The sequence below is a fragment of the Mauremys mutica genome, chromosome 4 (genome assembly GCF_020497125.1).
Source record: "Mauremys mutica isolate MM-2020 ecotype Southern chromosome 4, ASM2049712v1, whole genome shotgun sequence".
Classification (NCBI taxonomy): Eukaryota; Metazoa; Chordata; order Testudines; family Geoemydidae; genus Mauremys; species Mauremys mutica.
Window position 1 is genome coordinate 68,540,538 of NC_059075.1, and position 14,542 is coordinate 68,555,079.

General features: G+C 43.9%; 1 protein-coding gene across 13 annotated transcripts in view; it reads right to left on the reverse strand.

Annotated features, from left to right (window-relative positions):
* Positions 1–8,785: 8,785 nt before the first annotated feature.
* The window catches only part of RAD51B (RAD51 paralog B), a 610,326-nt gene continuing 604,569 nt past the window's right edge, over positions 8,786–14,542 (reverse strand). For 6 of the 13 annotated variants that reach the window (XM_045014334.1, XM_045014333.1, XM_045014330.1 and 3 more), the window contains one exon: positions 8,786–9,084. In XM_045014334.1, the coding sequence (XP_044870269.1) occupies positions 8,892–9,084 (193 nt within the window). In that variant the 3' untranslated portion in view covers positions 8,786–8,891. The remainder of the gene's footprint in view (positions 9,085–14,542) is intronic. The other 7 variants (XM_045014337.1, XM_045014339.1, XM_045014340.1 and 4 more) reach the window with 4 other exon arrangements.

A 14,542-nucleotide genomic window follows, 5' to 3' on the forward strand; every position in this document is an offset into this window, starting at 1 on the left:
TAAGGTATCGTTACAAAGCTTATAATCTACTGTGTGGTCATCCTATTTGTAAAAATGTATCACTCTTGTATCTAAAACTAGAAATATGAAATATAACTCTGAGGGTCTATTGTAATTATGCAAAGTGTGGGCCATTAATGGTGGTTTGGAATCTTAATGGCTCCCATCAACCAGGACAATTGATTGTGGATGGCTCTGTTTGCAGGTAAGTCTTCCTGTGAGTCAGGCTGGGAGGAATGAAGGCTTGAAGTCTTACAGTGACATGTGATCATGTCACCTGAACTAAAATCCCAGGCCTGGAAGGTGTGCATTTTGAGGAAAAAACTTACTGAAGCATCTCTAAGGGTGAGATTATCTGTATTCAGTTTGATTAGACATAGATTTGCGTGTTTTATTTTATTTTGCTTGGTGACTTACTTTGTTCTGTCTGTTACTACTTGGAACCACTTAAATCCTACTGTCTGTATTTAATAAAATCACGTTTTACTTATTAATTAACCCAGAACATGTATTCATACTTGGGGGGGGGGTGTCAAACAGCTGTGCATATCTCTCTATCAGTGTTATAGAGGGTGAACAATTCATGAGTTTTGGGAGTTGGGCAGCTGAGTGTTAAAGACAAGAACACTTCTGTAAGCTGCTTTCAGGTAAGCCTACAGCTGTTAGGGGATTTGATTCAGATCTGGGTCTGGGTTTGCAGCAGGCTAGTGAGTCTGGCTCAAACCAGGCAGGGCACTGAAGTCCTAAGCTGACAGGGCAGGAAAGCAGGGGCAGAAGTAGTCTTGGCACATCAGGTGGCAGCTCCCAAGGGGGGTTCTGTGATCCAACCCATCACACAATTATCTAGAGGTTGGTGCAATGTCAGAAGTCAAAAGTCACATACTGAAATAATATAGGACTTGAGGGCATGTAGTGGAAGTAACTGATGACCATCCCAAACGTCAAATCTTGGGAGGATTAATTAATTGATTCATAGATTCCAAGGCCAGACGGGACCATGGTGGCCATCTAGTTTGGCCTTCATAACACAGGCCTCAGAATTTCCCCAAAAATAATGCCTGGAGCAGGGGTGGCCAAACTATGACCCGCAGGCCAGAGCCATTTTATGCTGGCCTGCGAACTCCTGCTGGGGAGTGCGGTCTGGGGCTTTCCCTGCTCCTGCACTCCAGCCAGGGTGCAGGGTCGGGGTGGGGGTGCACCATGCGGCTCCTGGAAGCCACAGCATGGCCCTGCTCCAGCTCCTACGCACTTCCGCGTAGGAGCCAGAGATGGGACATGCCGCTGCTTCTGGGACCTGCTTGAGGTAAGTGTCGCTGGGAGCCTGCACCCCTGAGCCTCTCCCTACACTCCAAACTCCTGCCACAGCCCTGAGCCCCCTTCCGCCCTCCAAACCCCTCTATCCGAGCCCGGAGCACCCTCCTGCACCCCAGACCTCTCAAACCCCAAACATTCTTTGTTCCTTGATGTATACCTTTACATTTAACCATATTAAAACACGTATTGTTTGCTTGCAGCCAGTTTACCAAGCGATCCAGATTGCTCTAAATCGGTGCTATGTCCTCTTAAGCCCTACTGATTTTTGTGTCATCTGTAAACATTATCAGTGATGGGAGCAGGGCATTTGCCATTGGGAGACATGACTCTACAATTCTTCACACTGCCCTAGGGAATCATCTTTTATCATCCTCCAGGGCTAAGGCTTTAGGGGCAGGTCTGTGTTCCGCTGGCTTCCTTAACTGAAGTGGTTGTTGACAATGTCGGCTAGACACCAGCTCTTTGACCAGCTAGCCTCCCGCTCCCACACTTTCCTTGCAACAGTCAGAGTGCATGTTCACATAAGATGTTAGCACACTAGTAAATGAAAATCAGCTCAGTGTGAGGCAATGACTGTCTGACAACTATGCAGGATTCCTAGGCTCATTTTGCATTGGTGCCATTTATTTCTTCTCTTTGGCTGTCAGACTTTTTATTTATTAGGACTGGATTTCCTGGTGCCTGCAGCAGCCGCTGGTTTACTCTCCAAATCACGTTGAGTCTGTCCTGTACATTTCTTATCCCTCTGACTTGGGTGCTGTTAGCAAATTTGGTCACTGGTGAGGTTACACTAAAGGAACACCTAACAAAAAAGAGACTCATTGATGGATTTCAATGCTTGTGCTGCAGCCCAGCCAGTCAGAAGCATACAGAGAGCCCAGCTGGCAAAGAAGGACGCTCTGCATAAGGAATTGCTTATACACAAATTACACTTTCTAGGATGGCAGGAAACCCTCTTGTTTCCATTGCACATTCTTCACCATTGGGAGGCTCTGTGCACTATATAGATGTGATCTGTAGCCCACTGTCTGTGAACCACTGCTTTCCAGATGTGATTGTAGCATATTCCACCGACGCATGGGAACTGAAAAAAAGGCATACACATTTTGAACAAAATCAAAAAAATGTGTAGCTCCCTCACAAGATTCGGCTGCAGCATTGCAGATTAAATTTAAGGAATGGCTGGAACATGGTATGAATAAAGCAGAGGGGCTTCCATTGTTCAATCTTGACTGTAGACCTGAATATTTTCTTGCCATATTTGCTGCATTATTAAAGCTCTGCCCAAGACCATTTTTGATGTCCAAATCTAAATTTGCAATGATTTCCAAAACAGTTGTCTCTAGACATTCAGAAGTATGGGATTTTAGTGGGACAAAACAAAGAAATCACTCTACAACATCACTATTGCCGGTCACCTATCTTAAAATTAATGTTAATTGGTCTACATGACTCACATCTGGTGTTAAATCGACTATTATGGAATAGTACTTGGCATCCTTTACTTCATCAGTGAATTGGTTTCTGAGCTGCTCTGCCATTATAGTGATGACTTCATCTTAGGTTTGGTGCATTAAAAAATTGGTCTTTCCTGAACCACAATACTGATAATTTTTCAAATGTTCTTTGAGAAAATTGTCAAATTCACTAGGATATTCAAGGCAGGTTAAAAAATTACCTTTTTGATTTGACAATGATGACTCATCATGTCCTCTTAGAGGTAGTCCCAAAGAAGACAGCGGTTTGACCATGGCAACAACACATCTCAGCACTTTCTTTCAATAAGAACACTCCTTTTCAAACTGAGCTGATTTGACAACGATGACTCAATGATCATGACCATTGCAACAACACATCTCAGCACTTTCCTCCAGTAAGAACACTCCTTCTCAAACTAAGCTGATAACACAGAATCAATCCTTCCAGATAATTTACACCTTTGAACGAACTTACACATAGCATTAATACAAGCTTTGGACGTTTCATGATCAGCAATATGGCTTGCAACATTTCTCCAATTAGCGTGCCCATCGACGAATGTTTGTTTTCCTTTACTATGGTCAGTTGTTTCCGAAAAAATCAACCAAATTCTCATGTCTGTCATCCCATTTTTCTTCAGCCTCACAAAATGGGACTCATGAAGACCTATAAATTGCTTTCATCCTGCAACCTCATACTCTTTTCTCAATTTTTCCATATTATCTGTTTTTCGGTTTATTTACTAAGAAATATTCTGTCATAGCCAATGAAACAGATTTTGGCCATAATGCAATGTCTTCAGGATAGGTTTCTTCCCTTACTTCAACAAAATTACCAATATTTGGTAGTTCCATTGTCACTTCAGAGTCCACTTGTTCAACTTTTGCAGTCATTGTGGTATCCCCACAACTCAGCAAGTGATCAGCTAATTCAAATGTTTCCTTCCCCAGATTTTTTGATGCATGTCCACTATTCAATACTTCAATCTTATTAAAATAAGATGACAAACTGTCTTTTTGCTTAGCTTCAGCTTCTTGCCTCGCCTTCATTTTTTTATGTTTTTGACTGCCAGACTTTATTATTGCTAAAAAACTGACCTTGCAGATTAAAAAAAGTCTGAAAGAGCAGGGGCGTAGCCATGGGTGGCCCTGGGTGGGCCATGGATCACCCAATTAGGCTTAACGCAGTTAATCCTGCATTTTTATCAGGCTCTCTAAAAACGGGATTTTTAACCATTACCTACTAGTGACAAATCACGGGCACTGTTGCAATGTGCGGGAGAGGGTGCTTTTGTTCAATTGGATAACTGGTCAAGCAGACAGACTTTGATTGGCAGATGACAATTTCCCTTAGTTGCTGCTGTGCTATTGCTGAGCCACTGAAAAAATGGCAAAGCAAAATTCTTTACTAGACTATTTTAAAAAACCAAGTTTGGAGCACAGTTTGCAGAATGCAGAAAGCCTGGAGTGCTTCGTGACTTGTAATGCTTATTAAATTGTCATTTGTCAGATTTGTCCTGCATTTTGGGGAGCCCTGTTGTTGGGAGCCCCATGCCACCGCATGGGTTGTTTCACGGTAAATCTGCCACTGGTGAGGAGGGGTGGTGGGCGTTGCAGGGAGGGAATCCCTGAAATATAGGGGGAGGGTGGCACACAGCGAGCTTGTGGGAGGTAATGGAGCGGTATGAGGAGTCCTTGTTGTGTGCAATGCGCTTGGCCTATCAAAGCCACAAAGTGTGCAGTCCCCTAGTTACGGGCCAGCTGAGCAGCCAGGTTCCCGGCCTGCATGTGTGAAGTGGATTATTTTACTGTAAAAGTGTGATGCAATCCATTCCATATCCCTTTTGGGCTATGAGCCTGTCTGCTGCTGTTGGCGTTGGGCAGTAGCTAGGTGGTACAGCAGAGTCAGGCACGCTTCCTTTTGAATCTGTGTTGAAGCAATGCCCAAGCACATTAATAGGGGGTACTATTCTGATGTCATTGAGATGAGATGAAAATCAGAGGCACTCACTAGTTGTGGTTATTACAGAGCCCAACGCATTACCATCAAGAGTTGGTTTGTTAACCCCAGCATCCTGGCCAAATTTCAACTCTGCTATTTATATCCTTCCTATGTAAAATTGTCCCTGTAGCTGCATTTGTATATAGACATCTTCCCTTCTTGTCTTCAACAGCTGGGTAGCGTTGCTAGGCACTGTTAAGTGGCTGCCATGTTCCACCTCAGACCTGGCTGCATTTCAGTGATGGAGGAAGTGATCGCTGTGAAAAGAATTTTCAAAGCACTTTGGATCCTTTACAGTGGAAGGTGCTATGGAAATGTACAAACAGGCCATTATCTTAACTGGGGCATGACCTCACAAAGAGGAAAAGGACATTAGCAGGTCATAGGCCTGGGGGCGTAGTGGGACATAGGAGGAAGCTGTCCTTGAGTGATCTAATTTTCTCTCTCTCTCTCTTTCCTCCACAAGTGCTGGAATGAACTGATACATGCTGGTTTGCCTCCTGACTGGCCTCAGAAGTTGTTTGTACAGTGTGAGAAGCCTTCAAAAAGTCAGTTTAACTCAGTATGTGCCCTTTTGCATATCTGATTACAGAGCAGTTTGGATAGGGGAGGAATAGAGAAAAGAAATCAGTCCAGGCCTTTTGAACTACAAACTTGTAGTGGTCCCTTTCACGCAATAAATCATGTTCATGCTCTTTTTTTGTTCACCTATAATGGAAACAAATCTGTTCAACTGGTAATTAATTTCTTAGAGAGAACCTGACCTAATTAGTGAAGGAAGTGGCTGGTGGATTTTACTATTGTCCTTAGAGAGGAGAAAGAGGATGGCTGCAGCAGTCTAGTTGCAAGATTCATAGCATGGGATGCAGCAGGAACTGAGTGCATCATGTGTTTGCAGGGCCATGGAATCACAGGAGTAGGAACAGAAGAGACTCATTGATTCATCTGGTTAATTTCCTTGCAAAAGCAGGCTTCTCTGGCAATATGGGCTTGGTTGTGACATTTATGCCACAGCTCTGTCTGTGTAGTGGTGGTGCAGAACTGACAGGCACAGCAGAAACACTGGAGAGATTGTGCCTCAGATTGCTCGCACTGGTGCACCCTGGGAGCCAGTGCAGATGGGGACAGAGATCTGACCATGGCTCCCCACCATTCATTTTCATCATCTTAATCCCAAGGGAGAGCAGTAGTCAGCAGGTCTCTGTGCTTCCCAGGGGATGAACAAAGAGTGCAGGGTGTGCTGAGGCCATCACATCATAGAAGGGGAAGTATAATTATTAAGGTTTGAAAATGTGGGGATGTTAGAGAGACAAGGTGGGTGAAGTAATATCTTTTATTCACACCCCTTGTCTCGCTAAGAGCCTGTGAACAACATAGCTACAACATCACTGCATACAATAATGTTCGTAAAACACTCTAGCTCCTTAGATATATTAAAAAGCTTATGCCCCCCCCCAAAATCATAACGTTCCTATAATACAGGATAAATCAGCTAAACACTTCTTGCATTTCAACATTTAAAAAATATGTGCTCCCCTCCTCTACCTCCCCCCCAAAACAACAAGGCGTTTTAAGCCTAAACAGACCCTGGCTGTTTCTTGGCGACCTGAATGCTTCTTGATGGAATTTTCCCTGCCCTTCAGCCTTTTGTAGTTCTGAAAGGTCCTGGACTCAGGCATGTGACTGTAAGAGTCAGAGCCGGCACTAGACATAAGTAGACTAAGCAACTGCTTAGGACCCTGAGCAGCTCAAGGGGAAGGGAGGGGCTATTCGCTTTTTATTATGTGTTGTGTGTGTGTGTTGCGAGGGGAGGGATCTTCCTGCTTAGGCCCCCTGTGGGCTAACACCGCCTCCGATAAGAGCAGAAAACACTTCTGCGTCTGAGTGTGCTACCAAACATTTATAAGCTACTCAGGTGAAATGGGTACATACTAGCCCAGCGGGACTTATTAAAAAGCAGCCGTGGTAGACAACATCATCAAGCTGAAAATCTCTCCTTTGGTTTAAAAATAAAAAAGCCTCCTCAAAGTACCAAACAGTAACACAACAGCCAGGGAGTTTCTCTTCCCCAAGAAGCATTTTGGAAATTTTATGAAGTGGCCTATTGAAATGGAATAACATGCTTGGCAACTGTAGCAACAGCTACTTCCAGAGAGAGAGGAGTGTGTGAGAGAGAGTGTGTGTATGCAGAGCACTCATCTCCAGGTTGCTCTCCCAACTTACTCAGTAAGAAGGAAGATTATTTTCTGTGCCCCATCCCATGCTTAGCCTCTGCTGAGACTGCCAACATGAGTGTCAATAAGTGACACGTATCATGGTGTTTTTGAGATGCGAGCAATTGTCCACTAGGAACTGGGCTGAGGCTATTGGCAGTGGAGGATTACTGCACGGGTCTATGGGGCCATGCCTAGGGGTCCCCACTGCGACCGTGGGGATAGAGGAGCTCTTGCAGCCAGAGCTTCTCCGGTCTCGGGGCTGCAGCGGGGGGTGGCAGAAAGAAGCGAGTGGGGGACAGGGTTGCAGAGGAAGAGGTGGAATGGGAGTAGGCTTCATGGGGCGGAGTGGGGCAGGGCCACGGGGGAAGGGGCAGAATGGAGTAGGGCCATGGGTGGGAGTGCAGGTGGAAGGGATGGAGCAGCAGGAGGAAGGGGTGGAGTGGGCCCACAGTTCCGGCATCAGGACCCCCCCCTCCCACCTGCTCTGGCCCAGAGCCCCAGGAGACCTTAATCCGCCTCTGCTATTGGCTAATTTCACAAAGACCACCCAACAACCAGCAAATGGTAATGACTTTCACTCACTATTAACGTTGGATGGAGTGGAATGGCCTTAAAGGGAAAACCTCTCTTCATCCATGTAGCATTTTCTGGATTCCTTATTTTGCATTTCATCACTTGGTTTCTTCTTTTTGATCAATGCATGGTGTGTTCAATGTCATGCCAGAGGGGGCAGAGCACAGCACTCTGAAAAATGGTGGCCTCCAGCCAATACGGGACAATATCATGTCTGTTTTTTGTCCCAGTAGGGGACAAACCACCCCAAAAGTGGTCTGTCTGGTTCAAAATCAGACGAGTGACCTCCCTAGTTGTGGAGAGATAGGCATGGTTTGTGCTTGCAGAGAATTAGGAGCCAGGAACTTGTAATCCCAGCTCAGGCCATGTCTACGGTACAGCACCACAGCTACAATGCCGCAGCTGGGTCGCTGTAGTGAAAACACTTCCTACATTAACAGAAGGGCTTTCGCCATTGCTGTAATAAATCCATCTCTCCAAGAGGAGGTAGCTAGGTCGATGGAAGAATTCTTCCATCGACCTAGCTGCTCTGTCTACAGTGCGGGTTAGATTGCTCTAACCATGTCGCACAGGCTCCAAAAGTTTTTACTTCCCTGAGTGCTGTAGCTAGGTCGACCTAAATTTTAGGTGTAGACCAAGTGTGATCTTGAACAGGTCACATTTTCTGATTCTGTTTTCCCACCTGTAAAATGAGTAACAATTACTTTCCTTCCTTGCAGTAGTGTTGTGAGGATTAGTGAATGTTCTGAAGATGGAAAAAGCTGAACAGTGGACATTATACACACTAATCTTCTAGAATTCAGCCACAAGAAGGATGAGATTGCAATCATTGCTACATTTTCTCCCTCAACCCTGAACTGCCGTAAGCCTACGATTAGATTTCACTGTGATACACAACAGGCTAAGATTATTCTAAAGTACATCATAGACGCAAGAGCCACTGAACTGCTTTGCTTTAGTCAAACCAATTGGTGGGTTCAACATTTCCCTGGAGATTTTGAACTGACATTTTAGGACTAACTGAATTCTCCTCTCACTTTTGGAAGTGGGTCTTCCAGGTCAGGAAGCCCATTGGCAAAGCCGTGGTAAGATGGGGATGCATGTGCTGCCACAGCCTGAGCTGTACCTATTTTAGAGCACCAATCTGGCATCTTTCTTCAGCATGTCACCTAAATTAACCAGAACTAACACAGAATTTTTATATCACTAAATATAATATGGCTACTCATGTACAAAGAACAAAGTCACCCTGTTCAGAGGTAAAAGAAGAAGCAATTCCATAAACTGCTTCATAGGAATTTAAAGAAATCACATTTGGCAAAATATCTGTGTCGTGCTTCTCTCCAGCTGAGACACGTTCTTCTTCATATGGGTTGTGCTAGCTCGAGGGTCTGAGCAGTGGAACTGGGGAAGCCATCTTTCAAGATATTGGTCCTCACTCTTATGGCCTGCAGTACAGGACTGGAGCCTTCCCAGCTGGCATCTGGGTGGTCCTTTCCATCTGAAAGACACAATGAAGAAGGCCAATGAATCACTGTATGAACTTGGATCACGAACGAATGGTAGCATTTCCCCTAGTACAGAGACAAGACATATTGTGTGCTTCAGCCAATCAGAAATCTGGTTTACCCATGAAAGAAAAGCACATTAGACTTTTCAGTATAAGCCAGTTTCTGACCAGCTGAAGCTTAATTTACTCATTTGATTTATAACTTTTAATTAGTGAATAATGATCATGTCTCCAGCAGCCTGACTGGCTGTCCTGGGGCCTTGCAGTCCAACCGGATTGTTTGGCTTGGAACAGCACATGCAAAACTACTGTAGGTCTAGCTGCTTTTTCTAGTTTGTCTGATTGGCTTTTTCAGAGTTTATGATGCTCCTCACAGAGGCAAACTCCCACACTGGGCATCAAGGTGACAGGGTCAAACTGCCCCTATAAACCAAATCTTAGCCTGATCCAATCCCTTCAATCATTTTTCACTAGATCACACTAAAGACCAGCTCCTAAGCTGGTGTAAACTGGCATATCTTCATTGAAGTCAATGAAGCTATGCCAATTTGCACTTGCTGAGGATCTGGCCCTAAGTGTATCAGTCAAGATCCACATTTAGGCTGTCCTTGCAGAGACCTCCTGCTGATAGGGATGTAACCCACTCCACTCATCTACCCAATTTCCATATTACAGGTTATAGTCTAAAGGTAAATGTGCTTTTAAAAAAATGTACAAGGGTTAGATGGGACCCCCAGGGCTTGCAAATTATTTTCCAACTTTTAATCAAACTGCTGTGAATACAGACCAAGTATTGTTGCTCACCAATACCTTCAGTGTTTCATCCCTCTTGAAACAGGAACAGTGGGCACATTAATAAATGGATTGATGGACTTGTCTAAATGTAATTTCCATAAGCATCTCTATATCACCTACTGAAATGCAATGAAATATCTAACTTCTCGCAGAAAGTACTCCCCACTGAATCACTATCCCTAATGTCTCCTCACCCACCTGGAGTCAGCTAGGGGGATTCCTCCCACTCCTCTCTCTCTCCAGTGGTAAAGCATATCAGTGTCACAGAATCCTTTGTCCAGGTCATTCCAATAGCCAGAACATCTCATGGCTTGTCTATCAGATCAATCTATATACATGCTGGTCACCATTGCATCTAGGCACTAAATACATCAGTAAGCAAAATGGACTCTGCTTTTGTCATCCTGGGATATTCCTCTGTTTCCTTCTGTGATTTACATCCCTCTGCACTGGTATCAAGATCCAAAGTTTTACATTAGACTTTACTTTGAAGACTAATTATTAGATTTTAAACAGTGGAGGTGAATTTATATAGGCAATGAAGGCTGTCTGCTTTCCATCCTATGCCCCCTTCAAAATCCACTGGACTGAGAGCTATCTGCGACCGCCTTCCCAGCAAGACAGTGCTGATTCATAGCCTATCTGAAGGGTCTCTGTCAAACAGTATGGGGTACTCTTTCCTCTCTGAAGAACACTCTGCCCTTATTCACAGGGTGGTTGAATCTCTGCAGAGCTCGCCTCTTTCGCCCCTAGGGAGCTACAGTTTGCTGCTTCTGCTCTTAATTGGGGTCTTGGAAAACTAGATTTCCACACAGGAATCTTTGTGGCCAACTGGCCAATTAGGACTTTGCCTCATGTACTTGGCTAAAACTTCCACTCCCCTCAGTGTTCTGCATGGTTGCTGCCCCCACCTCGGACTCAATCCCATTCCAGTGGTGCTAGATGTATATAGTGTGTGAAGTGCTTGGACAGTAAACATGCTATATAAATGTAGAGATGTTATATTATTATAATTAACTACAGCATGTAGCAGATGCACTGTTGTCTGTTGGGAGGAGATAACCATAATGAGAGTACTCTTTAAGATCATCTTGATCTATGCTGTAGGCAGATGAAGAGGTGAGGTAATGAACTGAAAGAGAACCCAGCAATTATCAGAACCAAAATATCCCAGGTAATAATGAATCACCAGTCAGAGCACGTCCTACTGTTTGACAGAGGAATTAGACTGAAAAGACCTGTTTGCTGCCAGTAATTGCACTGCAAGTTGCCATAGTCCTAGGCAAATATGTACTTCTGATCATTCAGACAAGCTCCATTGTAGGACAGAAAAGTACAGTTCCCTCAAGGACCCTGCAGAGCAGTCAACACCTGCATGGGCCAATCACTATTGTTCGCTATCAAAGCTTTGAAGAAAGTCAATAAAACTGAGTGAAAGGAGGTAGGTAAAAGGCAAGTTGATGGACTGAAAGGGGCCAGGATAATACCAGCATTAGCAGAGGTGACAGTTCAGAAGGGACAATGTGCCAGGTAGGAAAGAAGTCCTTTCTTATGGTTTATTTGGAGTTTTGAAGTGAAGAGACTCTCCACCTCTCTCTCCTGTCTAATGCTATCTTTCTCCTCTCTCAGTCTGCCTAATGCTGTGTAATACCCATACTAAGGCTCAGTCTACACTAGAAAAGTTTTGCTGGTACAACTATCCACAGCAAACCCTTCTAGTGTAGATGCAGTTTACACCAGCAGATAAGTGGTTTTGCCAGTAGATTAGTATAAGCTCTACCACAAAAGCACTTTTTTGTCAGTATAACTGAGTAGTCTACACTATGGCTGTTGCCAGTATAGAAATGTCATAAAAAAAATTACACCTCTGACCAACGTCACTATACTGGCAAAATATTTTAGTGGTGACCCAGCCACTTGTAATGCGTCCTCTGCAAATGCACAGAGTCCTTTGCACGGCTTCATGGGATGTGCCTCAGGAATCAGTGCAGTGGTTTATGGACCATTTCTAGCTTTGGAAGAGGACTGGTTGCAAATGACTCAGCAAATTTAGAGAGAGAAGGTGGGTGATGTAATATATTGTATTGGATCAACTTCTGCTGGTGAAAGAGACAAGCTTTTGAGCTTGCACCGAGCTCTTCTTCAGGTTTGGTAAAGGTACTCAGCCCTGGTCTACACTACAGAGTTATGTCGACGCAAGGCAGTTTACATCAACCTAATTCTGTAAGCATCTACACTAAAATGTTGCTCCTGCCGATGTAACTCGCCCACTATGCTGACTTAACTCCATCTCTGCGAGACGTGTAGTACTTAGGTTGGTCAATGTAGTTAAGTCGATGCAGTGTCAGTGTAGACATTGCATTGCTTACATTGACTGTTACTGGCTTTCAGAAGCCATCCCACAATGCCCCATGCTGACAATTAAATCAGTGCACATGCTCCTAACGAGGACACAAGGAGAGTATTGTGGACACACAAAAGCGATTTAATTACTGTGGCAGCTGTACATTGTCATAATTTAGGCCGACATAATTTTGTAGTGCAGACAGACCCTCAGTGTCACAGCTAAATACAATATGGAATGTATTATTTAGCATAAGTGGTTAACACATATTGTAAGAGACCATACAAGGTAAAGTGGCCAGTTCACCCATCTGCAGACACAGTACAAAAAGGGGAGGGGGTTAGTGGGTTACAGATTGTTGTAATAAGTCATAAATCCAGTATCTGTATTAAATCCATGATTTTTAGAGTCCCGCAAAGTTATGAATTTAAGCTCCCAGGCTCAGTCTTTTGAAGGTGTTGTGCAGGATTCCTTTGAGGATGAGGACTGAGAGATCAGCCATGGAGTCACCACTTTTTGAAAAGTGTTTGCCCATGGATAATACGATGTTACTGACTTTTATCATTTTTCTGTGTAAGTTCATATGAGAGTGTAGTGATTTCCTGGTTTCACTCACCTAGTTGTTATTGAGGGCATTTGATGCACTGGATGAGGCTCACATGTGATAGGCATGTGTACGACCCATGGATCTTGAAATGTGTTTTGCATCTGTTGATCGGCAGAGTCTGGTGCCGCTTTGAGTTGGCGTGTCCTGGTCTGTGGGGAGCTTGCTTCTGCTGATGAGCTTGGCAAAGTTGGGTTGTTTGAAGGCCAGAAATTTAGCTGACATACTGAGTACATTTTCCAGACCTGAAGAAGAGCTCTGTACAAGTGCAAAAGCTTGTCTCTCTCACAAACAGAAGTTGGTCCAATAAAAGATATTACCTCACCTTGGGACCAACATGGCTCCAACAACACTGAAATTTACTGCAACAGCAGGCTGTGGAAGGGAACAGAAGTCTTACAGGATTGTGGCCTCCCTCTCCCTTTCCCCAAAGACAGCTGCTAACAACCCCTTAACAACTGCTACTCTAAGCCATTCTACTTCATGTTCTTGGCCCATTTACAAGTTACAGCATTGAAACCCAATAAAATAACAAGGCTTTTGCTGGAAAAAGTTAATTTTTCCATTGATAAACTTCCCTAGTAACTGGTAACACACTGCTGTCTGTCTCTGCAAGAAAGGGGCTAGAGAAGTACTATTTTTCTTAATGAACTTGTACCAACATTCCTCAGCAATGCCATTAAAGAAAACATTAATAACTTGCAATTTTACACAAATCAACTTCATCTTGGGCCTGGGTATTATATCTCAACTAGGATAGTCTCCAGTAAAAGAAGGTTTTTCTGTCTCCATCTCTCTGGTGGTTTGCTACAAAGGGCCAAAAAAATTAGAAGAGTTTTGGAACCATGTTTAACAACACTCACTACTTGTATAATTCATTTCATATGTTGCAGAAAAATTCTGCCTTAGCCCCAGACTTAACCTACCATTTTGAAGCTGCTATGACTTGTTTGTGACTTCCATAAGGATCCACTCTCTGCCAAACTGGTTTTCTACTGGAAACTTAGTTGCAACTTTAACTGTGGAGTGAGTACTACTATTCCATAATCACACGTTTTCAAAGCGTGGCACACTTTTAGAAGCAACACTGGCTTTCACAGCAATTGATAGAAGAGATAGGGAGCTGTTATTTCTATTGAAATATAGTTATCAAAGTGTGTATCTTGGTGTGGGAGATACTGATGTTATGTGTAATCGTTCAGAGTTCCATATAGCTCTGACCTGGAAAAGGTAGAATCTGTTTCAGGGATTTTTACTTTGTCTCCATGGTTCAGCTGGTTTAACCAGACTGAATGATTACAGGACACGAGTATGACTACGTAACCCCCTCTTGGAGCTACAGGCAATTGCAGGGTTATCTGTTGTATATGCAAAGCAACTTCAGTTTAAGATTGTCTGGGTGAGGTCTTCGGGAATTTCCCTACTTTATGTAATCTATTGCTGCTTCTCAACTTCCTCTATTAGCATGGCCAGGAGGCAAAAGAGCAAGCACCCCTAGTGGTATTTCTCAAATTCTCAGAAAGCAATTATGATGATTGCTCAGTGACCTACAACAATCTTGCAGCTTTCAGAACATCATCCCATTCCAGGTGGATAACACCTGGAAATGAGGAGGGTTTGGCAGCTGGAGGGAGTGGGACAGAGGATGGGATGTGCTGGGATACTGCAGAAGAGCTTGGCAGCCAGGAAGATATGTACATGGCAGC